Genomic DNA, 25616 nt, shown 5'->3' with positions numbered 1-25616 from the left:
ATAGGACTTGGTTAGAAGGTAAAACCAACACAGATCCATATCATTATTTGCAACTCACCATACTTTCTTACATCGATTAGTCAGGTCTGTGCTTTGAGAGGACGCGGTTCGCAGGCGGAAGTGCGCGCAGCTTCAATAGCAAGATGGTGGCCACCAGGAGAGGAACACGCGTGGGCTCCCCTGTGAAAAATACTAGCGATGAAAACTCTGGAGCCACGGTATGTAGGGTACCTAAGTAGTTTATTCATTTAGTTAACATGTTGCCCGGAAGTATTAGCGTGTGTTTGGAATTGAAGTGCTTTTATATACTTTCATGCAAAAATCAATCGCCGCATGTGTCCATAAATGTCTGAGCAGCTGCAGTAAACTTGCGAAACTCATAAATCCAGTTCATATTTGAATACAAAATGTTGTCCGTTCGTATTTTGTATAGTCTGTTTTGCGTTCTTTTTCGACTAAACAATTATATACACAGTCATACTCTATCAGTGGCCTTGAACTGGAGATGGGACATGATTGGATCAACATAACTCGCCACGTGTGGTGTTTCTGTTATAAAGTTGTTAAACAGTACATAGGCCTAAGTACATTTATCACACACATATATACAATTCAATGCTGCAATATTTGCCATGTCGTTAGGTTCTATACTAGGTTCTATAATAGTTTTAAGAGGTTTTTGAGGATTGGTGGGAAATATTTACATTCTATGCATTTGGCATTATCCAAAGCGACTTACATTGCATTTCAAGGTACACATTTACATTCTTGTCAGTTCTTCCTTTCTCTGGAATCGAACCCATGACCTTAGCGTTGCAAACACCAATGCTCTACTGTTTGAGCTACAGGAAAGAATTTCAAAGTGCATTCTGAATCCTAACCACTAGACTAGTGGTTCCCAACCCTGTCCTGGTGTGGCGGCCAGGGTAATATTTAATTATCCGGGTATAATTATAATTTTTGACTGATAATACATGCCTATTATTTTACAATTTCTAAATAGTGGTAATAAAGAATGGATAGGTAGACCTATAGCCAAAGTTTTGACTGGTTGTGTAGCCATGAAGCCAAATATTTGTCTTTTAGCGGATATCAATTCACATTTGTATATGCAATAGTACATTAATTTGATAAGAAATACCCAAATAATCTGAAGCAGATGTTCTTGTTCTCACAGCAGCCTACTCCTTCGACTAGAAAAACACGGCGCAGAACGCTAATGGAGGAAAACCAGTCCCAGTCTGAATTAACTAGCGACTCCCAGCCAGATGAGCCGAAGGATGACAGTACCGCCTCTTCCTTAGCAGCAAGTCCACCCAAGCGAGACACAAGAAGATCCATACGTCTCCTTGCTGACAAAAAGCAACCCGACTCTACCCATGAAGCTGATGTGTCTGAGTCAGAATCTTGCTGCTCTGTAGTCTCTGATGTGCAAGCAACACCTAGAACCCGACGGAAGACTCTGGTCGTGGAGAAGCGCACTGCACAGGATGAGTTATCCGAAGCCGAATCCTGCTTGTCCACAGTGTCTGAGACCAATTCTTGTAGAGCCCCTCGCAGCCTGAGGAAACGTGTTCTGACTTCAACAGCCTCAAAGGATGCTGAAAAGGTAGATGATGATCCCTCAGGGGCCGAGTCCTGTAGTTCTGCTGTATCCCTTACAAAAGTCACTGACACTCGTCGGATAACAAGGAGCCATCGGAAGACTGCTGTTCCTACCACTGAAGCAGATCCATCTGAAGCGGAGTCATGCTCCTCGAGTGTTTCCGGACTTCGTGGCTCTGTGGTCCGCAGATCTGCACGAAACCAGAAGGTAAAACCGATCGAGCCGATCCCTTTGAGTTTAGAGGAAACCACAGACAGCCCTTCTTCAATACCCAGGAAGCTGAGAGGTCGTAGTTGCAAAACAGGAGTTGAAGATGGCGAATACGATTCTGATACATGCAAGTCCGGTCCAAGCATGAGTCCCTGGAGAGCCACAAGGCGTCAGCCCAAACGCAGCACTCTGGTTGGTGAATCAGATTCAGAATCAGTAGCTACTGACGTCTGCACCTCTCAGGGGAGCCCAAGCCCTCAAAGAGGAAGAGGGACTCCTTGTAGTAGCCGAACCGGGTCTTCCAGTAGTGTCCGTGCGGTCCCTGTAACCAGGACAAGAAGTAAAGCAAGATTGACTTCTGATGCTGTTGACACTGCTACTGCCATGCCTGAGGAACAGAAAGAGGGCGAGGAACTTGAACTTCATGATGAAAGTATACCAGTACCTGATGGAGATGAGGCTGAAGACACAGTAGATCAACTGGACAGCACCATGACCACAGACACCAGTGAAGCCCAAGAGTGCACCATTATTGAGGAGAAAGCTGAAGATATAACTGTAATTCTTGATCAGGAGGAGCCCGTCAAGATGCTAGAACCTCAGAGCAGCATGCAAGACATCAAGCCAGTGGAGGATTGTGAAACTAAAACTATGATGTCTCAGGAAGAACCAGTGGCTGAAACGTCTGCTACACTTATTGAAGATAAAGAACCAGGAGCTGTTTCCATGGAAAATAATGAGCCAGAGTTTGTGGAAACAAGCCATGTTGTTGTGGATCAAACATGTACTGAGCCTGTGGAGAAGGATACGGTAGAAGCAGCCGCAGAAGACACTGTACCAGCTGTGGTTAAGAAGACCATTGAGGATCAGAGATGTTCTGAACCTGTGACAGAGGATTCGGTAGAAACAGATGCAGAAGATCCTGTACCTGCTGTGTTTGAGAAAATTATTGAAGATCAGAGATGTTCTGAACCTTTGACGGAGGATACAGTAGAAGACGCCCCAAAAGATCTTCTACCATATGTGGTTGAGGAACATGAGGATATAGCTGTGTGTGAGAAGAAAGGTGTAATAGTTAGTGAGGAAGCTAATGACACAAAGACAACCGAGGATGACTCCGTAACACTGAAGGACCTTGAAGGCCCTTCTACAAGCTCACATTCTCAAGCATATTTGACCACCACAGAGAAAACTTCTAAGGAACTGCCTCCCCAGAAAGAAATGATCAGTTTACTCGACAGCAGTGAGGATGAAGACAGTGCTGATGAAGGTCTGTCTTCAGAGGAGGGTTGTTCACAGGAAGCTGTAGATGTGGAGAGTGAAGATGTGATGTACCCTGAGGGAAATCAGAAGTCAGGAGAAGCAGAGGCTCATGGTAACGGACTGTTTGTCATAGACACTAGACCTGGACTACAGCCTGAAGAACAGTACTTTATTGATGACAAGCAAACTAAGGAAGAGGATGAGGATGATTTTGTTGATGAAGAGGGTGATGACGATGATGACGACGATTCAAAAGTGCTCTTTGCTCCCAAAAAGCCTCTGTAAGTTATTTTTATTGCTTCTTTTGTATCGACTTGTAAATATTAAAACATCTTAAAGGGTTAGTTCACACAAAAATAAAATTTGTCATTAATCGTTCCAAACCCATAAGACTTTCGTTTATCTTCAGAAACCAAACGAAGATATTTTTTGATTAAATCAGAGAGCTTTGTGTCTCTCCATTGACAGCTATGCAACTGACACTTTGAAGCTTCAAAAAGTTAATAAATGAATTGTAAAAACTAATCTAATTGAATTAAGTGGTTTAGTCCTACATTTCTGAAGAGACGCGATCGCTCTATGTGATGAACAGGTTGAATTTAGGCTTTTATTCACATTCAAACATTGATCAGTGAACATAAACAGAAGCTCAACCAAACCTGCATGAGAACAAACCTCTTGCGAAAGCTCAAACGTGCTGCATAACACATCAGAATAAACCTCATTGGTTCTCTCATGTCAAGCGTGTGTGAGTTGATGAATGTTTAAATGTGAATAAAAAAAATTCTATCTGTTCATCATATAAAGCGAAAAATTTGGACTTAACCAAACAATTCATATGGATTAGTTTTATGATTTCTTTATGAAGTGTTAAAGGTTCAATTGCCTAGCTGTCAATGGAGGGACAGAATCGGATTTCATCAGAAAAATCTTGATTCTTGTTCCGAAGATGAACGAAAGTCTTATGGGTTTGGAATGGAACAACATGAGGGTGAGTAATTGAGTGAACTATCCCTTTAAATTTCTTCTTTAGAGCTCTTCATTAAATATTTAAATGTAATATTTAATTTATATTCATTCTGAAAACATCATTGTTTTTTCTCTCTCTCTCTCTCAGGATACAACTATCTAGTTCCATTGACCCAGGTCTGAAAATGAAGGAACTTGGTGGTTTGTACATCAGTTTTGATGGTAACAAGCCGAAAAATCCTTTCAACAGTTCGCAAACCCAGAAGAACCCGAACAATCAGGATGAGGTAATTAGAATTTATTTTATCATTTATTATCCTGGATGAAACATTGTCTTTATTTGACATTTAAAAGCATTTTGTGCAGATGTTACTGTTCATTGAAGCTAAAGTTCATGAAAAATGTTGTATTTATTGTGTAGTTGCTAAAGAAGAGTGTTATTGTTCCGGATTTTGAGAAGAAAGATGCTGTGCCACCTTACAAGGAATCAAAGCATGCTGCTAAACAGAAGCGCAAGGTGAGCAGACCAGTTCTTGAAATAGATGATCCTGCTGTCTGTTCTTAATAAATCCGTCTAGTTAAAAGGTTATTCAAATCCTTCTTTAACATTTTTTGGTCTCCTTGAAGGGACAGCTGTTCATCTCAATTCTACATTCTACCAATCTAAAGTTTGGAGAAATTAAGTCCTGAAGCAATGCATACTTTAATCCAACAAGAATACATTATTAAATTGATCAAAAGTGAAAGATATGTATAATGTTACAAACGATTTATATTTAAAACCAAATTTTATTTCTATTTGTCAAAGAAGCCTGAAAATTCTTTCCACAAAAATGTTAAGCAGCCTGATGGTTTTCGACATTGATGATAATAAGAAATGTTTCTTGAGCACCAAATCAGCATATTAGAATGATTGCTGAAGGGTCATGTGACACTGAAGACTGGAGTAATGGATGTTGTTTTTTGTGATGTAGTAAAGGTAAACCAGCAATGTTAAATGTAAGAGACTTTCATATAGACTCCAAACTTTTGAATAGTAGTGTTCACTTTAAACCTTTTAATACTCAGGATATGATGTCTGTGTTTTCGCTCGGATCATTATAGCAATAGTGGTGAAAATTAGGTTTGTATTTTCCATGCTTTTGATCATTGTTTACAAGCAATTTCTTATGCGTCTCATCCAGGCGGAAAGAGAAAAGACATCTGGAGATGGCTGGTTCAACATGAAAGCTCCTGAATTAACCGAAGAGCTCAAAAATGACCTGAAGGCACAGCAGATGCGCTCAGCCATGGACCCAAAGCGCTTCTACAAGAAGAACGATAGAGAAGGATTTCCCAAATACTTTCAGGTCTGTTTGGGAGTCTTTATCAGCAGACTTTTCCTTTCAAACAATTTTCCAAAAAGCCATTATTTCTGAGACAAAAAAAAAATTTTTTTGTTGAGAATTGTAGTGTTATCAAAATGCTGACATTGCAATTAACCACAGGCATGACTGTTTAAAGAAAGAAGACAATGCCATATTGTTCTTTTCTTTTGAGTAAAGTTTAGCTCTTTTTTTTTCAGGTTGGTACAGTGGTTGACAGCCCAGTAGACTTTTATAATTCACGAATCCCCAAGAAACAAAGGAAAAGAACCATTGTGGAGGAGCTTCTTGCTGATGCAGAGTTTAGAAGGTAAGTTAAAGAAACAGTGGCTGATTAGAATGTAATAAATTATTTATATTCTCAACAATGGGCTTTTATTAATTATTGTTTTAAATTAATTGTCATGTTCTAAAATATCTTTTTTTCTCTTTTAGCTATAACAAAAGGAAATATCAAGAGATCATGACAGAAAAAGCAGCACAGGCTGCTGGCAAGATGAACAAAAAGCACAAGTTCCATAAAAAGAAAATTAATAAATAATTTCACAAGGCAAATCAGATTTGTTATCTTTTTATTTTCACAGGACTTGTTAGCTTTTGTAAATACACAGCAACTAAATTCAGCAGATTGAAAAGACTATTTTAATGTTAATCATTTGCATTGCATGTTTAGAAACATGAAACTTGTACAGAGAACGATATACTGTGTTTTATATTTTTTAAAGTTTTTCCTTAACTGGATTGCAATTGGATGAAAGACTTGATTACTCCTGATGATTCACAATAAATCAGGTTCAAACCAAAAGTACTGCTGTTTTTTTTCTTTTTACTAATACTGTTATTAAATTATATAATAAAAATTACATGGTAGTCAATGGGGCATGAGATCTGCTTGGTTACATTCTTTATAATATCTTTGTGAACAAAGACATTTATACAGATTTGGAACAATTTGAGAGTGTGTAAACGTTAACAGAATTTTTAGGTAACCTATCCCTTTAAATAAGGGCGATACACAAAATATTCAGAGAAGTTGGTTTCCAGGACCATGATTGAAAACCACTGCATTAAAAGACTCGTTGAACATGTCTTTGGTCATTGTGTCCAGGTGCTTTGTCCACTGTGTCCTGGCTGTGAAGCGTTTCTGTAGAGGTTCTTGTAGATTTTGCACAAACTGTCCTCAAACAGAGCTCTGTGGGGCTTCCCAGTGTACACGGCCGCTCTGTTGGTCCAAAACGTGCCGTTGTCTAAATGAACAGATGGTTCTCCAGGAATTAGCCTGCAGTATGGACAGAACACAATGTTTATTGAAAGTCAAATTAAAATGTATAACTATATTGTAAACGCAACTATAACAAATTCACATTTTCAAGTATTTATCCATACGCTTGCAGGCACTTTCATTTTATGTAATTTGTAACATGTAGGAATATCTTAGTACAAAACGTAGTATTGTACTTATTATTGTAATATACTGTTTACACATTAAAGAAAGATTCTTTTAATTTGAATTTAGACAAAAAATCCTAAAAAGTTTGAAAGGAGGCGCTGTTTACCTGTCCTGCGGCAGCCAGCTGTCAATCACATGGTGGGTGGAAACACACGAACTCTGTCTGACTCCCTCCTCCTCACTCTCTTCATCCTGACAACACACACATATAGTTGTGGAAAATATTCACTAAAAACACCACAAAAAAATGTTTAATCATAATATGAAGTTAGCACAAAACTGTTCCTGAATATCCCAAACTAATTAAAAAATTTGCTGATGCAACGAAGAGTGAAACTAATAAAAGCAGATCCTTTTAACTGCTTGATTAAAACGCTTTTAAAAAATCCTAGTCCTTCTCTACTCTTAACTCTGAAGTGGATTACACATTTCCTTTCTGGAGCTGGGCTTCAGCCACGCGGAGCTTGGCACCCGACTGTGCCACTGTGGCATCTCTCTTCTCTCTCCTGTCTGTAAAAGATGAGCCTGTAAAGACAGCCGTCAGCCTGTAGACCCCCCTCCCAGTGAACATGCGCTCCTTTTTTCCTCTAAGGAAGGATTTGGTGAAGCTTTAGAGTAATTAGAACTCTTTCGCGTCAGGTTCTTCAAGCAAAACACGGCGTGGGCGGTGATGCGTTTAAGCGGCCCACGACTCGCGCGAACAGAAAGAATGAGCACGTAAGGTGATTACCTCGTTCACTTCCTGGAAGACAGTGGCAGCACATCCTGAAACAATGGATGTGAAGAATACAGAGTGCCTGACAGAATCAATGGAGGACGTTTGAAACACTGACATGTGCCGTAATGAGTGTTTTGGAGAATAATTTTCCATGGGTTAACGTGTGCATAGAATGACAGCATTACATGCGGTTGCGATCTCAGGGGTGACGTACAAAAGAAAGCTTGCAGCGGGGACCAGAGCTACTGAGGATTCTCTGCACTCGTTTATGGATCTCTTTTGACTGTGAAGAACTGGATGAACTCTGGAACCTGTAGAAAATGGAAAACAACATGGCTGAAAATACATCTCAAAGGCAACAAAGTCTTAACACAAATATAAGCAATGAAGCCTTGAAACTTCACCAGAAAATCAAATGAATGGTTAGAGGCACCAACTATAATTACTTTTATATATATATATATATATATATATATATATATATATATATATATATATATATATATATATATATATATATATATATATAAATCACAAATATAAAATATTGGGTAAGATGGACTGAGCATACCACTCCAACTGATTTTTATTTATTTATTTATTTCATATTTATAAAATTAATATTATATTGTGAATGTTTCTTCTCTACTGTTTATAAAATATGTAGTTTAAATATTTCCAAGTAACAAAAAACAACAAAAACCAGCATCTATACATCTATACTCTGACCACTAGTCTGTGCTGTTGCCCTTACATTGGAGCGCAGGCATCTTGGGAAATACAACTTGTAAATTTCAGACCAGTTAAATCATGAAGTTAAATCACAAATACATATACAGAGACATTTATCTCCAGCCCTGTAGCAAAGGCTGATATTTTCATTTTACGCATCTAAATATGCCACAAGAGAGAAAGAGAAGCTCAGATGAGGAATTACCCAGGCATTTGAGCTGTGTCCTTGGATTTAGAATATCAAAGCCTGCATGTGAATAAACTTGTAATACTATACTAACAGTATATTAGTATTACTATACTAATACTATACTAAAATATAATACTAACTCACTGAGCTTGTTTAAAAATATAAATGGACATAACTAATTAGAAAAAAATCTATATTAAAAAAAATATAGAGGTAAAGAGACCAGCAGATCTGTATGAAAGGTGGCCTTAACGCAGACGGACTGTAAGATTTAGGCTTTATAATTACCATAAAAGAAGGCCAGAGAGGGCCAGCCTGAACTTTAGAGAACTTTTTAACTCTCCCCCCATCAGCAGCTCAAAAAGACGTGTCTGATCTCTCATTCTGCGAATCTACGGAGCGAGCCTTAATCTCCGGGCCTGTGACTCCGGTCATGCTTTCAATTGACAGAATAGTATCACACATTTCCCACTATTTACTCTCAAGACTTAGATTGTCTATTGATTTTAAATGTTTGCTCATGCCCCTGCGGAAAAGGCGCCGACGGTAGAGAGACTAGTAAACAAACATTTGCCGGTTTCACAGCCGATGTTCAGATCAATGACAAGGGTCTCTTAGAATTTATTAAACTGTGCGTCGGGTCAAACGCATTAGATCTCACTGAAACACAATCAATAGCATTTCCTCTTGTTTTCTTAGCAGCCCCCCCTCCTCTCCCCTCTCATAAGTAATGAACAAACATGACCAAACATCAGATTCTGTCATTTGAAGGTGAGGCAGTAAATTCATCTTGTCTGTTGTGTGTGATCACAATATAGATTTGTGGAATGGACGCTCTGTTTACTGGGCTTTGTTTTTATGAGACGCACATTTAGTCAATATCACGTAATTGGAAATTCATAGGAAATGGGCGAAGGGGTAGCACTTTTAGTTTCGCTCATGCACATTTGCAGGTTCGAGAATGCATGTCATGAAATATGGATTTTAGGAAAGGCACAAGCATGACATATAATAAACACATGCAAAGATAAATAAGTATAATGCTTATGTATGTTGTTCTTTAATGAAAAAAACAAATCAATCCAAAGACAGAATCGAACAGGATGACAAGAACAAAAACTGTTAAATTGCTCTGCAGCCAAACTTGTGTTAAACAAACCGTTCTCTCAGGGAAGAGCGGCTCAAGACTGGACTCTGGTCTCGGAGTGTGATGGACACAGGTGTGGAATGCTCTTTGGGGGATTTATTTGGGGAACTTCTGGATGCCTGCTTGTAGCAGAGAAAACAGGATCAGAATAGGCAAGGAGTACCTTACTGATAAAGCCAATCACTTTGTAACTCACCTGTGAGGGCTTTGATCTAAAACTTCCAAGGAGAGAGGGATCTAGAGAATATTTGGGAAAATATGGTGAAATGCATCCTCCACAACACATATAAAAAAAACATATCATAATACTTGATGAAAAGAAGGTTTTAAAGGGACAGCTCATCATTTAGTCACTGATATGTCACTTCAACCCATGACTTTCTTTCTTCCACAGAACAGAAAAGAAACCACACTATTGGGTCTTTCAGTGTCAAATCAACCAAATTTCGGAAACTTCCTCAGCTCAAATGCTCATGTTTTTTCTGTTTGTAGGTTTGAGAATGTGTGTCATCGTCATGAAATATAGATTTTAGGAAAGATGCAAGGCATGTGGGGGATTCCATAAATAGTGATGAAAGCCAAAATATTAAATGTCATAGATGAATATTTATTAAGTAATCCAATATCTATATTAATAAGTAATATTATTATCTTACCCTCATGTTCTTTTTTAGTTTTCAGCTCATTGTTAACTCTTCATTTCTCATTTGTATTCTGACGACATTGAACATATTGTATACAAAGTTATATGTCATAAACATGTAATCTCTGTATGTTTTGCAAAAAAACGTTTACAAAATAAAATAAAAAAGTAGACTGAGCTATTAGCACGTCCCATCCGGGTTTGTCTCACACATGTGATGTAAAACTGATGAAGATTTTCTCCTAATTTGCGGATGTTTTTCTATTTGCATGTTTTCTTCAGTTGCAGCGTGTTGAGCTCTCTCGGACACCATATTAAAGGGTTAGTTCAACCAAAAAAATGTTATCTGTCATTAATTACTCACCCTCTTGTCGTTCCAAACCCGTAAGACCGTCGTTTATCTTCAAAACACAAATATAAATGATGATTTTTGATGAAATCCGAGAGCTTTCTAATCCCCCATAGACTGCAACGTTATTACCACTTTAAAGGCCCAGAAATAGTAGAGTTATACTTCGCTCATGAAATTGGACAGGAACTCCCTAATATTTCCTACTAGGAAACGCAGATTTATGAGTAGAAAAGTTTCCAAGCAGTAAATTGTTATTTATTGCTTTTACTTATGAAATTGGACATGAACTCCATCTCAAATCATATTTCCTACTAAGAAACTTAAGTAGAAACTCATATCCAAGTAGAAAAAACGAGTTTCCTATTAGGAAAATACAAGTTTCCTAGTAGGAAATTATAATAATTTATTGCCTTTGCTCATGGGCAAGAAACATTTCCTACTAAGAAATTCTTGAGTTTCCTACTGAGACACTCAGATTTCCTAGAAGGAAATTATTATAATTTATTTCCTTTCCTAGCAGGAAATCTGAGTTTCTCAGTAGGAAATAGGATTTGACAGGGAGTTCATGTCCAATTTCATGGAGCAAAGGCAATCATTTCCAACTAGGAAACTCGTATTTTCCTACTAGGAAATCTGAGTTTCCAACTGAGAAATCTTGAGTTTCCAACTGGGAAATCTGAGTTTCCAACTGAGAAATCTTGAGTTTCCAACTGGGAAATTTGAGTTTGCTACTGGGAAATCTGAGTTTGCTACTGGGAAATAGGATTTGAAAGGGAGTTCATGTCCAATTTCATGGAGCAAAGGCAATAAATAATAATTATTTCCAACTAGGAAACTCGTATTTTCCTATTAGGAAATCTGAGTTTCCTACTAGGAAATAGGATTTGAGAGGGAGTTCATGTCCAATTTCATGGAGCAAAGGCAATCATTTCCAACTAGGAAACTCGTATTTTCCTACTAGGAAATCTGAGTTTCCAACTGAGAAATCTTGAGTTTCCAACTGGGAAATCAGAGTTTCCAACTGAGAAATCTTGAGTTTCCAACTGGGAAATCTGAGTTTGCTACTGGGAAATCTGAGTTTGCTACTGGGAAATAGGATTTGAAAGGGAGTTCATGTCCAATTTCATGGAGCAAAGGCAATAAATAATAATTATTTCCAACTAGGAAACTCGTATTTTCCTATTAGGAAATCTGAGTTTCCTACTAGGAAATAGGATTTGAGAGGGAGTTCATGTCCAATTTCATGGAGCAAAGGCAATAAATTAAAATAATTTCCAACTAGGAAACTCGTATTTTCCTACTAGGAAATCTGAGTTTCTAAATGAGAAATCTTGAGTTTCCTACTGGGAAATCTGAGTTAATGTCCAATTTCATGGAGCAAAGACAATAATTTAGAATTATTTCCAACTTGGAAACTCTTATTTTCTAGAGTTTTCTACCCAGTTTCCTACTAGGAAACCTGAATTTCCTACTGGGAAATCTGAGTTTCCAACAGGGAAATCTGGATTTCCTACAGAGAAATCCGAGTTCCTTAGTAGGAAATATGATTTGAGAGGGAGTTCATATCCTGTTTCATGAGCAAAGGCAATAAATTATGATAATTTCCTACTAGAGAACTTGTATTTTCCTAGTAGGAAACTCGTACTCCTACTAAGAAATCTGACTTTTCTACTAGGAAATCTGAAGTTCCTACTGGCAAATCCGAGTTTCTTAATAGGAAATATGAGTTGAGAGGGAGTTCATGTCCAATTTCATGAGGCAATTTCAAAATTATAATAATTTTATACTAGGAAACCCGTATTTTCCTACTAGGAAATCTGAGTTTCCTACTAGGAAGTCAGAGTTTCTTAGTAAGAAATATTTGAGAGGGAGTTCATGTCCATTTAGATGACAAAAGGCAATAATAAAAAATTATTATAATAATTTCCTACTAAATCTGAGTTTCCTAGTAGGAAATTATTATAATGTATAGCCTTTGCTCATGAAATCGGACATGAACTCTCTCTCAAATCATATTTCCTACTTAGAAACTCTGAGTTTCCTACTAAGAAACTCAGATTTCTCAGTAGGAAACTCAGATTTCCTAGAATTGTCATTTTAACCCCCTTTACAAAATAGTGGATTATTCAGTAAGGCCGTGTGTCCACCAAAGCGTTTCTTCACGCAGCTGGCGTATTTTTTCAATTGTTTTCAATGGGAGCGCCGCGTTTTTAGAACGCCATGAGCGTAACAAGGCGCTGGGCGTATATTTAACGCTCAAGCGCTGAGCGTTAGGCGTTTTTGACTGGTCGCCGAGAGTTGAACTTTTTCAACTTTGGGTAAAACGCAGCGCTCATCACTGTCACTTTTTACCCAGCCGTCCAATCACAGTGGAGGAGGGACGGGACAAATACCACACCGACCAACTGTCACAACATTCTTTCTGTACAACGACGTCAACCAGCAGAGCTAACCGAACAAAATGGATGAAAAATAAATTTTTAGTATGAAACAAATTATCTGCGAAATCAATTACAAGTAAACTGTGCTCCGGATATTCTACTCCGGATAACTCATAGCAACGAATCGTCTCAACTGAAAAAACGCTGCGCTGCCAAAACGCTCTCAAGCGCCCACAGCTAGGCATTTTCAGCAAAGCGTCTAGCGTTTTCAGCTGGCTAAAAACGCTTTGGTGGACACACGGCCTAAATGTACATTCATGACATTTAATATTTTGGCTTTCTTCCTCATTTATGTATATTTTTCACCACACAAATAATTATCAAAATCAAAATTTTTAGCCGCGGACCTCTGGTTGAGTTGACACAGATTGCAAGGTTTTTATGCCTTGCTAAAATTTCTTTTAAAAAAATGTTTCTGACCCAAATAACTCTTGTTTTTTTTCATCCCTATACACAATGAAAGTCAGTAAGGGTCCAAAACAACACATTTTTCAAAATATCTTTTGTGTTCCACAGAAGAAAGTCATACAAGTTTGGTAGGACATGAGGGTGAGCATCAACGGTATTATAGTGACCTGTGAGGTTTGCTGTGTAGCTCTGTGTTCGCAGTTGTAGAGGGCTTTTTTTAGTAGCAGACTGAGATGTAAGACCACTTGTCGTGGGGGACATCAGTGACGCGTTTGGGCTTCGGGGCACCTGCAAACAGAAGATTCAATCAGCTACATTGCCGATTAAAAGATAAATAATCGCTCATCTCTGATTTACCAGGTGAAGCGACATGCATCAACACTCCATTGACACACAGAGCAATGATTATTCAAATGAATTTGACTTTCATTTCACAGTTAATCACTTCTCTTGGAAGGTGGAAGTGAGGAGAAACTTAAGAGGGAAGTTACTCAGACTCAGGTGTCTAAATAAACTCAACTCTCAGACTTCAATTAGTCCATTTGCAATTCATCTAAATAGTAAAGTGACCATGCGAGTTAATGAACCAACCTATTAAGTTTTCATGCAAAACAAGTGTGCTGACTTTAAACACACATAAACCAAGCGAGCAAATCTGCTGAAATAAGAGGGAAGAATTTGCTAATCACGGCCTGACTCTTAATTACTTAGGTTAATTGTAGCCTGGGGATTTCCTTTGAAAAGGCTACCCAATTTTTAAAAGGCCTGTGACAGAAAATGCCATGATGATATCAGACACAAATCCAAGAGCTACCTTTTATACAATGACAGCTTTGATATTTGCACCCCGGACGTACTGTTGTTTTTTGAAAACACAGGAAAAGAAATTATGTTTTTACTTCAGTCAAGAAAACGGGTGGAGATTTTGACACGGCTGTCTGTCTCTTGTAATCAACGCCTTCACAGAGGAACTATTGAAAATAATAAATGTTTGACATGTATAAAAATATAACCGCATACATGTTATTAGGTGACCTGAGATAATGTTCTGTATCTCCATGAACACTAAATACACACTGCTTCCATTTTATCATTCAATTTCACTCACCACGAATGGAGCCTGAGGGACCGTCTCTTTCTTAAATGTGTAGGGCCCCAGTTTGATGTGACTGAGTCGTTGTCTGGCCTCCTCGGACAGCTGACACATCTTGCGGTGGGTGTAGGGTGAAGGAGCACGGCTTTGGGATGCTACCGTTGGCTTTTCGTATCCACAGCATGGCGCTGTGTCTGGTTTCTTCTTTGCATTTGCAGGGCAAGTTCTCACACGACAGGGCTTAGTAGAGGAACGATTGCATAACTGGACAGGAATAAAGACATATTCACTTAATTTTTATTAATAGGTGCAATAATTTGCTAAAATTTCAACTAAAACTATTAAAAATCATTTTTGGCAATTGAAATAAAGTTGAAATAAAATCAAATATAAATGTAAAATGAAAAAATTCAATATAATGCTAAAAAACTTAAATGAAATTTAGAAATGAGCTTATGTTAAAGTATTAAAATTACAATTAAAGTTTACATGAAACTAAAGTTGCAATAGTCTTTTCATCCCTATTGTGATGTATATCGACTAAAAATGTAAGGCGTGACTTGATTCTGTCCATTAGGAAATGATTGGATGTTGTCAGTTGATGTTATGTGAGTGTAAGGTTGTCCCGCCCTCACACTAGTAGACACGTCATCACAGAAGATAAGAGATCCCAGTGCAAGAGGGAGGGGAAGTTATTTTGATTAAAGATTATGAGGGCACATGAATAATAATTTAAAAAAATAAGAATTGTTGGTGACTTTAAAGCTAAATAGAAATATTAAAGCTATATAGAAATATTAAAGAAAGAAATCTAATAAAGATGTAAAAACAAAAGCACAAAATAATAAAACATAAATTTAAAAAAAATCTATAAAATAAAAGCCAATTCAAAACATCAATAAATAATATAATGACATACAGACAGTTGTACATGAAGCATAGTGATGTCAAACAAAATTATATTTTGTTTAAATTATGACTTTTAAAACATGCAGAAGCTCAAAGAGAAAACAAACAGAAAAATAACTACATTTGTGAAGAAGATGTAAAGGGGTATTGTGTATGGTTGCTATGTGGTTACTAAGATGATCTATGTTTAGATAGGCAGTTGCTAGGACTACCCACACCTGTTTATATATTATTGTGTTGCCCTAAATGTTTTTATCGCCCATTTTATCATCTGCCAGGAATAAAACATTGATTTGATTATTAAAAGAAATAGTACACCACTGGGATATCATTCACGTCCATAGCACAGTTAACAGCCAGAATTAATACTTACAGTAGGGTTCGGTGTCTGTTCAAATCCCTTAATAGTACTGCATGGTCCCCATATTTTTGGAAACAATCATAATTTTTCTGTCTGGTGCCACTAGTGGCACAGAAATTACTCTCTTCACCTTTAAAATAAAAGAAAGAAAAGAAGATCCCAGAGGAAGCGAGTATAAGGTCACGCTTTATTGTAGGGATATTGCTAACGTCTTTCTGTTCGTCCGGTGCTAATCCACTAATTTTCTTGTTATGTACACATGTAACCTGGTGTAAACCTTTCCTCAGTGTTCCAATCTTACCTTTGCAGGCAAATGACTTCAATAACTCTAATCTCAGCTAACATAATTCTGAGCCCCAATAACTCTGTTCCTGCAGGCGCTGCCTGGGTAAATACGCTTTTAAAAATGTTAATTGCATTTGATGGCCGGCCTCAACCTAATATGATAATGGCATTACATGGATGTAAAAAACAACGATAATTTAAATGCTAATTGGAACATCCAGGCATATTAAGTCATTTTTTTAAAACAGAGAAAGAAAAAAGTAAATCCTGATAGCGATTGCTGTTTGAAGAGTCGAGATTTAATGAAATTAAACTAAGTGGCTTTTTCTCCTTTTATTCTTCTCTCCCGCTCTCTCTTCTCCCCTTTTCTTTGGACGGAGGCACAAAGAGGCCGTTTTAAAGCAGGAGTCGCGCTTGTCTGATGTGATTAGTGGCTCGGCTGGTGTTGGTAATGGGAGATAAAGCCGGATGTCCTTGAAACAACAAAGCCAGCACCACAAGTAGCTTATTAAACAAGAAACAAGCGGCATTCAAATGCATGCAAATCGCGCAGAGAAAGCCCGCATTACAGAGTGCCGTGTCAAGTCCGAACTAGAGACATCCACAAAGGGACGACTGAATCGCACATGAAACGGGCCCGACGAGACGGTCAACAGCAGAAGCGGTCTAACGAGGGTCTGAGAAACTTGACATGAAGGATGTAGACTCAATCAGCGATTCTAAATGGAATGAGGGGTCTGCGAGCATGTAATGGAAGAAACAAATTGGACCGGTCAAGTCCAACTGATCAGCGCCGATCCGGGTAGAAACGAGCCAATTCTCTGTAATTACCTGCATTGTAAAAAGAACATCCTGAAAGGGGGTGTGGGGCCACTAGAAGGACAGCAGCAAACAGAACAAGTGGCACAGATGGCAGCAGGCAGTTTGATTGACAGGGAGACCCATCATACTCCCACATACATCTAAGAAAAGCCTCGTTACACGAAAGTCATTTGATCCTTTTCGTCTAAACCTCAGCGTTTCTTTTCATTTAGCATCACAGATAATTGCTCTGTTCCAAAACATAACGAGCGGCAGCATTATGCGGTCGTTCTAGAAGCCAGGAGCCTTAAAAGGCTGCTGCCTACTGCATGTAGGCAGGCGAGGCAGTACGCTAGCTTTTGGAATGGAGCTAATACCAGCTGCAATATAATGGCAATAACAAAAGCCCAGAGACTTACAGACATGGCAGGCTGACCATGTTTCACATCACACTCCTCAATAATAGACGTCGTTGAGAACTCCACTTTGGGAGAGATTCCCTGGGGGAACAAGACAGGAGAGACAGAGAGCAGGAAAAAAAAAAGCATCACATAACTTTTTTGGATGATGAAAAGACAGAGGGCGAATGCAGATAATAACACTCTTGGCAGATCAATTTACCAAAACAATCTACGTCTTCAAGCAAATAGCGTGAAAATGGGCCCGGCTTTTAAGATGCATCAGAGATATGACAAAAACGCTGAAAGGAAGACAAACGCACGGGGAAGGAGATGGATCTCTTCATCAGAATCTCTCTCTCTGGGCCGGGGCTTCTGGGACTCAAACGAGGGCCTGGATACAGAAACTCCCGGGTGTCGTCTTCAAACGTGGCCAGGATCTCACCCTCTGCACGATCAAATGAAAAATACATGATGGAATGGTGAATTCTGTCCTTTTTCTTAACAGCTCTGGGTAATCAAGTTGTTTCAGGGTAATAAAGCTGTTTCTTTGCGTTTTAAAGCAATAACGCAGCAACAGAAATGAATGAGTGTCAGACTGTGTGCAAAATAAAAATCTCAGCCCAAGAGACCTCCATTGAAAGCTGCATGATTTATGCATACAGTAATGGGAGTGCTCGGTCCAATAATGTATGTATTCCCTTGCTGATGTTGTTTAATTTTTGAAATTGTACTAGCAGGTTTGAGAATTCAGCCGTTGCATCGACTGCAAAAGCTGGAGCCTTCAATCAAAGCTGAGCTCAAATGTAATGTTTTTTAGTTTACAGCACTATGGTGGAGAACTCAATCTACAGACTCAAATATCTGTTAGTGTTACAGCTGGAATGGATGTGGGATCTTACCTGGAGGAACCAGCTGAATGAGCTCTAAAGATGTTGTATCATCTGCAGTTGAGGAAACAAACATGATGGAAAGGTATATAAGTTTATTGATCTGAGGCTTATGAAAGAACACAGGACAAACTGAAAACAGCCCAAAGGATTCTTACTCTCCAGATGGTCGGCTACAGCAACCGGGTCAACCATTCCCACAAAGGTCTGTTGAAGAGAATGGGAGACGAAAGAAAACAAAAAAAGACAAATAGTAAGATAGCATATGTCAAAGGCTAAAATTAATTAAAGTCTCACCTTCACAAACACCATTTTTTCATGCAGCAGCAGAGGGAAAACCGGAGGAACACACTTGGACTTCTGGTACTGGCCCATTATCCGAACACTAACATACATGTCCTCTTTGGATGGTAACACCACCCCTGGACAAGTGATCTATAGGAGGAAACACATTTTATACCGTTATATAATCTTTAATGGAATGTGAGGCATACATTTAGTCATCAGCAGGTTTCGCAACACATTTTTGTAGTTTTGTGCACATTTAAGCATTTTACTTTGTCCACAAAAATATTAAAGTCTGCATGAAACAGAAGTTGGATCATCAGAGTGAAACAGCCTCTGGAACGAGAAAAAATGTAGGACGGGACTTGAATTCTATTTGGTAATTGATTGCATCGTAGGAAGTTAGGCTTTACTAACTAAATGTAGGCAGATTGAATGCCAGTTTGCAGTCAGTTGTGGAGGATATTTAGTCCCATTTGGTTGTCGTTTCGAGGGGAAGGGGAGGTTAACGTTGTTGATTAAAGATTATGCAGGCACATGAATTTTTAACAAAATAATGATGTACACGGATAAATCATTTATAATAAGCACTGCAATATAGAGTGGTGCAGGTATGATGCCAAAACCTGGAAGAGTAATTTGCGGCTGGTTCCTTCGAGATTTTCCTATGGGGTTTTATAATGGGGTTTTTCGATTTATGTGTAAAATGAAGTCTGAGGTAAATATTACTTGACGATATTTCAATGTTTTGTTCTACAACGTACACTGCACACACTTACACCCCAAACTGTCTTAAACGTAATTTTTTAAAAATGAACATAACTGCAATTGAAAAACCCCATAATAAAACCCCATAGGAAAATCTCGAAGGAACCAGCGGCGAATTAGTCTTTCAGGTTCTGACAACTTACTAGCACCACTCTATTCTGTAAAAAAATAGGAATTGTCAATATTGATTTCATTGCGACTTTAACCAGAACTACAGTTTTCAGCATCAATAATAAGAAATGTTTCTTGAGCACCAAATCAAATCAGCATATTAGAATGATTTCTGAAGGCTCATGTGACACTGAAGAGTGAAGTAATGGATGATGAAAGTATATATATTCATACCATGGTCTTTCTAAATACTCGATTGTGATTGGCTGGTAGTTCCAAGTCAGTTTAATCACCATTCTATATTATTGCGCTGCTTTCATTGAAGCACACACACACGTCACTTGCTCTATTTTCATGGAAGCTTACATGCATACCTCACTCAGAAAAACATTCAGGAGCACATAAACCTATCAACGCTCCCTCGGGACTTTTAATAATATAGCTACATTATATTTCTCAGCAACGAACGAGGGAGTAATATCGCTGGTTTTGAAGTAATTAAACTCACAGCTTTGTTGTTAATAGAGACACTAAACAGATGAAGGTAATTCACACACGCTCTCATCTCTTTCTCCAAAATGAATTCAAATAAATGCTATAATTCATTCATTCATTCATTAAAATAAATGTAATTTTACGCACTATATCTCTGTCTGATTCAAAATGGGCAGAATGCTAGAATGCTCAAGGTTTTACCTTTATATATTTTTATATTTCTCCTTGAGAAAAAAAATTTAGGGTTAATTTACTTTAAGCTATTCATGTAGTAAACACAGTACAGCGTTTTTGGTTCAACGTTAGAACGCGGCTCATTGTTGGCCAGCTTCTGCATCAGCATCACGCGAATGTATCGTGCCCACGTAAACAGCGCGCCGTTTGCCAATAATGAGCCAGCATTCTGGTGTAGAACCCGGAACTTGGAAGCGCTGTACTGAGTTTACAACTTGAATAGGAGATCTGACACAGAAGAGAAGAAATTGTTGAAGGAATTGTTGAAATTGTTGAACAAAGAAAGACTCGCCTCTTCTATATTCTCGCCTCTTCATAACATTAAATTTTGATCACTGTAGTCACATGGAATATTTTAATGGTCTTTACTACCATTCTGGGCCTTGAAAGTTGCAACGACATTGCAGTTAATGGAGGGACAGAAAGCTCTCGGATGTCAACAAAAAATATCATAATTTGTGTTTCGAAAATAAACTAAGATCTTACGGGTTTGGAACGACATGAGGGTGAGTAATTAATAACAGAATTTTCATTTTTGGGTGAACTAACCCTTTAAGTAGTAATGGGAAACCGAGGCTTTCTGAAGCATTTGAGGCTTTCATCAAATTGTGCCGAAAAAAGGAAAAAAGGTTCCTTACTCAAAGCTTTTAACACAAAGTTTTCGTCACACTTGTTTTCTCCACCATATCTAACAAATCACCACAGAGCAAAAAAAGCACGTGACCAGACAAAGCTTTGGAAGTTGGTGACAAACAAGAGTGGGATCAATACAGTTCTATCTAATCTCATCTAAATTAATTCGTGGCAGTGAGACCACAAATCGTGTCATGTGTAACCTGGTCAACTGATTCACATATTTATTAATAATATAAATAAACAAGTATGAGATCATAATTATAGTAATTGTAATTGAAAAAATATTTTGTGTTGTGTTTTAAAAATATACAAATTATGTTATAGGAATGTGTAGTGTTAAATCGTTTAAATAATGCATCTTCGATAATCATTTCCCATCATTACATTTTTTTTCAAACCAGCGGATACTTCAAATGCTGAGCTTTTTTTCCCGATACTGCATGACGTTCGAAGCTTCAAACGTCATCAATCACGTGGTATTGTCATTTCAATGCCTATGTTCGATGCAATTAACGTATCATCGTACAGTGTGTGATTCAATAGTGCTTTAAAAACTGCGTCGGAGCATCGGAGCCCCGGTATCAACCGTCCCATCTCTACCTATAAGTGATACTTTTAAAAATGTATGGAATCTATGAAACCAACATTAATAATAATAAAAAAACTACATTTTAAAATATTTATTCTTTTTTAATAATTTTTTTGTTGGCAAAATCCTTATATCGTTATTTCTTTTTGTCTGCCAGATAAACAGTTTTGAATATAAACTTTATAGGATTTACCTGATAAATATTAATTATCAATTCATTTAGCTTATCTCCGAATGTAAAGAAACCACTTCCTATTCCTAGTTACGTTTTAGTATGAATGTCGTGTCGTGTGAACTTATCTTGTTATCGTTTTGATTACAGTATGAAAAAATCCTGCAGAAGACAATTTCTCTCAAAATAATGACGCGCTATAACGTTATGCAAAACAAAAGCTCTTATAACTTAGATGCTAACAGCTTGGTTGAAAATCAAGGATATTTAATTGTACATTGTTTTTAATAAACACCTCGGAGGTTGGAGTGAATGCAGGAGTGTTTATTAACATGTCTCTGCTATTTGCAACTTTTTGATTGATGTCTGATGGACAGAATGGTCCTCCGGGATAGCAACTTGTTGCTAACAGTATGCTAACACGAAAAATCCAATCATAACACATGCAAATTGGAATATTTTTGTTTGTGTTGAGAATGGGACGCGTGCTAATATACTCACAGCTTGTATTTCCAATTCGACCGTGCATTTTAACGCTTTTTGTCGCATTTGTGAGGCTGAAGGCTTCTTGGGCGGTGTCAGTCCGCCCATGTTTTTTAAACTTGGTTACTATGACAACACAACAGCCCAAGCTGCCGTGAAACTGCAAGGAAATGACGACACTATCAAGTTACAAAATAAATATGGGGGAAATAAGCATAGGAAATAAGGCATTGCTTTTAGGCAGAACTTCGACAAAGTTTTTCTAATCAACTTGTAAAATGAGTTGTTAACATGTATGTTATGAGATGTTAATGTTTACTTGTAATGTTAAACTTTTTAAATGTTTATTTCTTTGTTTTTGATTTTTTTTTTTACTGTTCATCCTAATGTACCTCCTGTCTTATTTGTAAATGTTTAAAAACAACATGAAAAACATCTACACATAAAAATAATATATATATATATATATATATATATATATATATATATATATATATATATATATATATATATATATATATATTATATACTCCTATACAAGCAGCATATTGACTACTCTAAACTATATCCAAGTTTCATTTCTATAATATTGTCCCTTGAGAAGATATGCTAAAATGCTGAAATGTGAGGGGTGTACTCACTTTCGTGAGATACTATCTCACGAAAGTGAGTACACCCCTCACATTTATATATGTGAGGGGTGTATAGCAGTAAATATATAACAGTATATATTTACTGTCCTCTGAAAATAACTCAACATACAGCCATTATTGCAAAATAGCTGGCAACAAAAGTGAGTACACCCTAAGTGATAATAGCTGTATATCGTTTAACCATGTAAAGCCATTTGTTCTATTCATAATTTTCAAGTTTTTGTCTGCTTGACACGACCATACAAATTTGATCTTGTATTAGAGCAGTTAAAATTTGTGCTTTGAGTACAGTTCTCTCATACTGACCACTGGATGTTCAACATGGAACCTCATTGCAAAGAACTCTCTAAGGATTTGTAAATTAGAATTGTGGCTCTCCACAAAGATGGCCTAGGCTATAAGGAGATTGGTAACACCCTGAAACTGAGTTACAGTACAGGCCAGGGTCATACAGAGGTTTTCCAAGACGGGTTCCACTCAGAACAGGCCTCGCAATGGTCAATCACAGAAGTTGAGTTCTCATGCTGTGCGTCAGGTGCAAAAGCTGGCTTCAAAAAACAGACGCATAAGTGCTGGCAGCATTGCTTTAGATGTTGCAGAAGCGGGAGGTCAGCTTGTCAGTGCTCAGACCACACGCCGCACACTGCAACAAGTCGGTTTGCATGGCCGTCGTCCCAGAAGGAAGCCTCTTCTGAAGCTGGCTCACAAGAAAGCCCGCAAACAATTAGCTGAAAGCAACCTCTCCAAGAGCATGAATTACTGAACCATGTCCTGATGAGACTAAGATAAACTTGTTTGGCTCAGATGGTGTCCAGCATGTGTGGTGACGCCCTGATAAGGAGTAGCAAGTACATTGCGTCTTGCCTACAGTCGAGCATGGTGGTGGTAGCATCATGGTCTGGGGCTGCATGAGTGCTGCTGGTACTGGGGAGCTGTGCTTCATTTAGGGAAACATGGATTCCAGCATGTACTGAGACATTCTGAAGCAGAACATGATGCCCTCCAGGCACGTGCACACATAGACATCAAAAGGGGCTTGAGCACCTGCCCTTTTTATTCCTGGAGAGAAAGTGCCCTTTTTTTGGGGTGCTTTTTAAATTAAAAAAAAATATATATATAATTCATTTTTGCGCACAGCTTCCCTGTCAAACAAATATATTTATTGAATAGTGTATCTAAATATCAGGTCAGGAGTTCTGAAGCGCTTGCAAGTTCTGTGATGCAAAGCTGGATTTTCAACAGCCATAACTCCAGTCTTTCAGTATTACTATTGAAAAGTAATGACTATTTCTCAAAATGTATAGGGTGAACAGAATTAGTGCTGTGAGACAGACCTCACAGAGAATCACTGAGGCCAGTTAACTTGTGCAGAGGAAGGGACCATGTCAATGTTTAAGAGGGGAAATGCAAACAATTCACATCAGCCTAAGGGCAATTAGGATGTGTTTGTGGCAGTGAGGTGAGCCAAGCATAAGGGACTAATGGTTCGAGGCTCTGGTTAAAATGACAGCGCAGTGGGGAGGTGAGACTCTCCATAAGCACAAAGGCTTTTAGGTATGACAGCGCCATTACCTGTGTGTGTGTGTGTTTGTCGAGATTCTGTAGATGGATGTGTTTTCTCATTCACATTAGCTCTCGCCATCTTCTCTTCTACCATCTAAAATGCAAGTAATTTGTTTTTGCCTTTTCTGACGGATTGCCTCAGTTATTCCGAATGACTGGCCTGAAAAATACATGCTGCTTTTCACACTTCTTGAATGATAGCTTGAGCCATTCTGTATTTTGGCCCCCTCACATTGTGTTGTGAGTGTTTGTTGAGTGTGGACAGATCAGACTTTGTTTGGAAACACTGTTGCAGGCTTAACAGACTCCGTATTAGAGTACTTTGGTGAACAGCAGAAAAATATGTTGATGCTTATTGCCTTGAGACTATGATGAGAGGATTAAAAATGCATTGTTTTTTAATAGCATTTCAAAATTACTTCTGCTGGTTCTCAATATAAGCACTTAAGACACTGGAAAGCAATTTTTTTTATCAAAAAAATTAATAAATAGATAATTTTTTTTGGATCACTTTATTAGATGCACATTTCTGAACACAAAGCATGAATATAATAAAACATTACAGGTCAATTGCTTTATATTTAAGCAATTTCCAAGCATTCAGATTTGAATAAACAACTAAAGATGACTATCTAGACAATTAAAGAATTCATAAAAGTAATCACTTTATCAGAATGAGTACAGCTGAGTGAAATACAATTTCTGTACTTATAATAGGCAACTCCAAGAGCAAGGCAAAGAAAATAGTTGGTATTCAACAAAGCACTGAAAAAGCAATAAATGTAGCCGGTGGGATAATTAACTGTTGATGTTTTCTCTGTGCAATATCTCACAAGTGAGAATTAATACTGAAGACTTATTCACAGTCGTTGAGTAAAATCATCACATAAAAACTTACACAACAAATATCTGGTGGATTGCTGTGGGCTGATATGAAAACGTAATTTCCAAGTGGACTGTTGTTTATAATGTCTCACCGAGGAACCGTATCCCATTCCCTGTGTGTTTAGTAATCCCTGACTCCATGGGGCTTTCTGTCCCCTTTCACCTTCCCATTTCCAGTATTGTTTCCTTGATGACTGGTGGATGTTCCATTGGAAGTGCTGAAAGACATAATGCATGTTTATTAGAGGAGGTTTGTCAGAATCAGAATTGTTTCTAGACTCAAATCTGGGTTTTCATCTCATTTTTGTTTAGACTACATCCGGATCAGATCCATAACGATGGTCAAATCAACACCCCTAAAGCTTCACAGTCCTATACGTCCTGGGTTCGACATTTCATTTGTTAACGTTAGATAGTTTTGATTTATATGCTGTTTAATGATCGCGTGAGCTTACATGTGCATAAGCAATACTTCTATCGCTTTTTTCTGCTTCTTTTTTGCTTGTTTTTGG

The 25616-nt window shown here is 37.9% G+C and overlaps 3 protein-coding genes across 9 annotated transcripts in view; 1 reads left to right on the top strand and 2 right to left on the bottom strand.

Annotated features, from left to right (window-relative positions):
- Window positions 1–56: 56 nt before the first annotated feature.
- Window positions 57–6217, top strand: dnttip2 (deoxynucleotidyltransferase, terminal, interacting protein 2). 2 transcript variants are annotated; one of them, XM_077223297.1, is made up of 7 exons: window positions 57–218; window positions 1181–3360; window positions 4197–4335; window positions 4470–4565; window positions 5233–5397; window positions 5613–5722; window positions 5848–6217. In XM_077223297.1, the coding sequence occupies exons 1-7, from the start codon at window positions 144–146 to the stop codon at window positions 5951–5953; spliced, it is 2871 nt and encodes a 956-aa protein (XP_077079412.1). In that variant the 5' UTR covers window positions 57–143; the 3' UTR covers window positions 5954–6217. The 2 variants fall into 2 exon arrangements, with proteins under 2 accessions (XP_077079412.1, XP_077079411.1); XM_077223296.1 differs by having other exon boundaries at window positions 1178–3360.
- spata6 (spermatogenesis associated 6) lies at window positions 5973–22159 on the bottom strand. Of its 5 annotated transcripts, none has more exons than XM_077223299.1 (13): window positions 22022–22159; window positions 18528–18665; window positions 18389–18437; window positions 18243–18284; window positions 17664–17788; window positions 17362–17442; window positions 14602–14850; window positions 13661–13781; window positions 9846–9886; window positions 9662–9768; window positions 7795–7891; window positions 6969–7054; window positions 5973–6691 (listed from the first exon to the last, which is right to left on the bottom strand). In XM_077223299.1, the coding sequence occupies exons 1-13, from the start codon at window positions 22109–22111 to the stop codon at window positions 6508–6510; spliced, it is 1410 nt and encodes a 469-aa protein (XP_077079414.1). In that variant the 5' UTR covers window positions 22112–22159; the 3' UTR covers window positions 5973–6507. The 5 variants fall into 5 exon arrangements, with proteins under 5 accessions (XP_077079414.1, XP_077079416.1, XP_077079413.1 ...); XM_077223301.1 differs by having other exon boundaries at window positions 18583–18665; window positions 22022–22136; XM_077223298.1 differs by having other exon boundaries at window positions 6227–6691; window positions 9662–9771; window positions 22022–22149.
- A 2553-nt stretch (window positions 22160–24712) lies between these two features.
- The window catches only part of LOC143732405 (cytosolic carboxypeptidase 6-like), a 370731-nt gene continuing 369827 nt past the window's right edge, over window positions 24713–25616 (bottom strand). For both annotated transcript variants that reach the window (XM_077223445.1, XM_077223446.1), the window contains one exon: window positions 24713–25322. In XM_077223445.1, the coding sequence (XP_077079560.1) occupies window positions 25226–25322 (97 nt within the window). In that variant the 3' untranslated portion in view covers window positions 24713–25225. The remainder of the gene's footprint in view (window positions 25323–25616) is intronic.

This window comes from Siphateles boraxobius, unplaced genomic scaffold (assembly GCF_051911475.1).
Source record: "Siphateles boraxobius isolate OS27281-9 unplaced genomic scaffold, OSU_SipBor_1 9, whole genome shotgun sequence".
NCBI lineage: Eukaryota > Metazoa > Chordata > Actinopteri > Cypriniformes > Leuciscidae > Siphateles > Siphateles boraxobius.
The sequence above is the reverse complement of the archived record's forward strand: the minus strand, read 5'-3'. Positions and strand labels throughout refer to the sequence as shown.

Coding starts and splice junctions, on each gene's coding strand:
- dnttip2 (XM_077223296.1), top strand. CDS start 144: ATGGTGGCCACCAGGAGAGGAACACGCGTGGGCTCCCCTGTGAAAAAT. Junction 219..1,177: donor ATGAAAACTCTGGAGCCACG/GTATGTAGGGTA, acceptor TTGTTCTCACAG/CAGCCTACTCCTTCGACTAG. Junction 4,566..5,232: donor CTGCTAAACAGAAGCGCAAG/GTGAGCAGACCA, acceptor CGTCTCATCCAG/GCGGAAAGAGAAAAGACATC.
- spata6 (XM_077223298.1), bottom strand. CDS start 22,111: ATGGGCGGACTGACACCGCCCAAGAAGCCTTCAGCCTCACAAATGCGA. Junction 18,285..18,388: donor TGTAGCCGACCATCTGGAGA/GTAAGAATCCTT, acceptor CCTCAACTGCAG/ATGATACAACATCTTTAGAG. Junction 17,789..18,242: donor CATTCAGCTGGTTCCTCCAG/GTAAGATCCCAC, acceptor TTGATCGTGCAG/AGGGTGAGATCCTGGCCACG.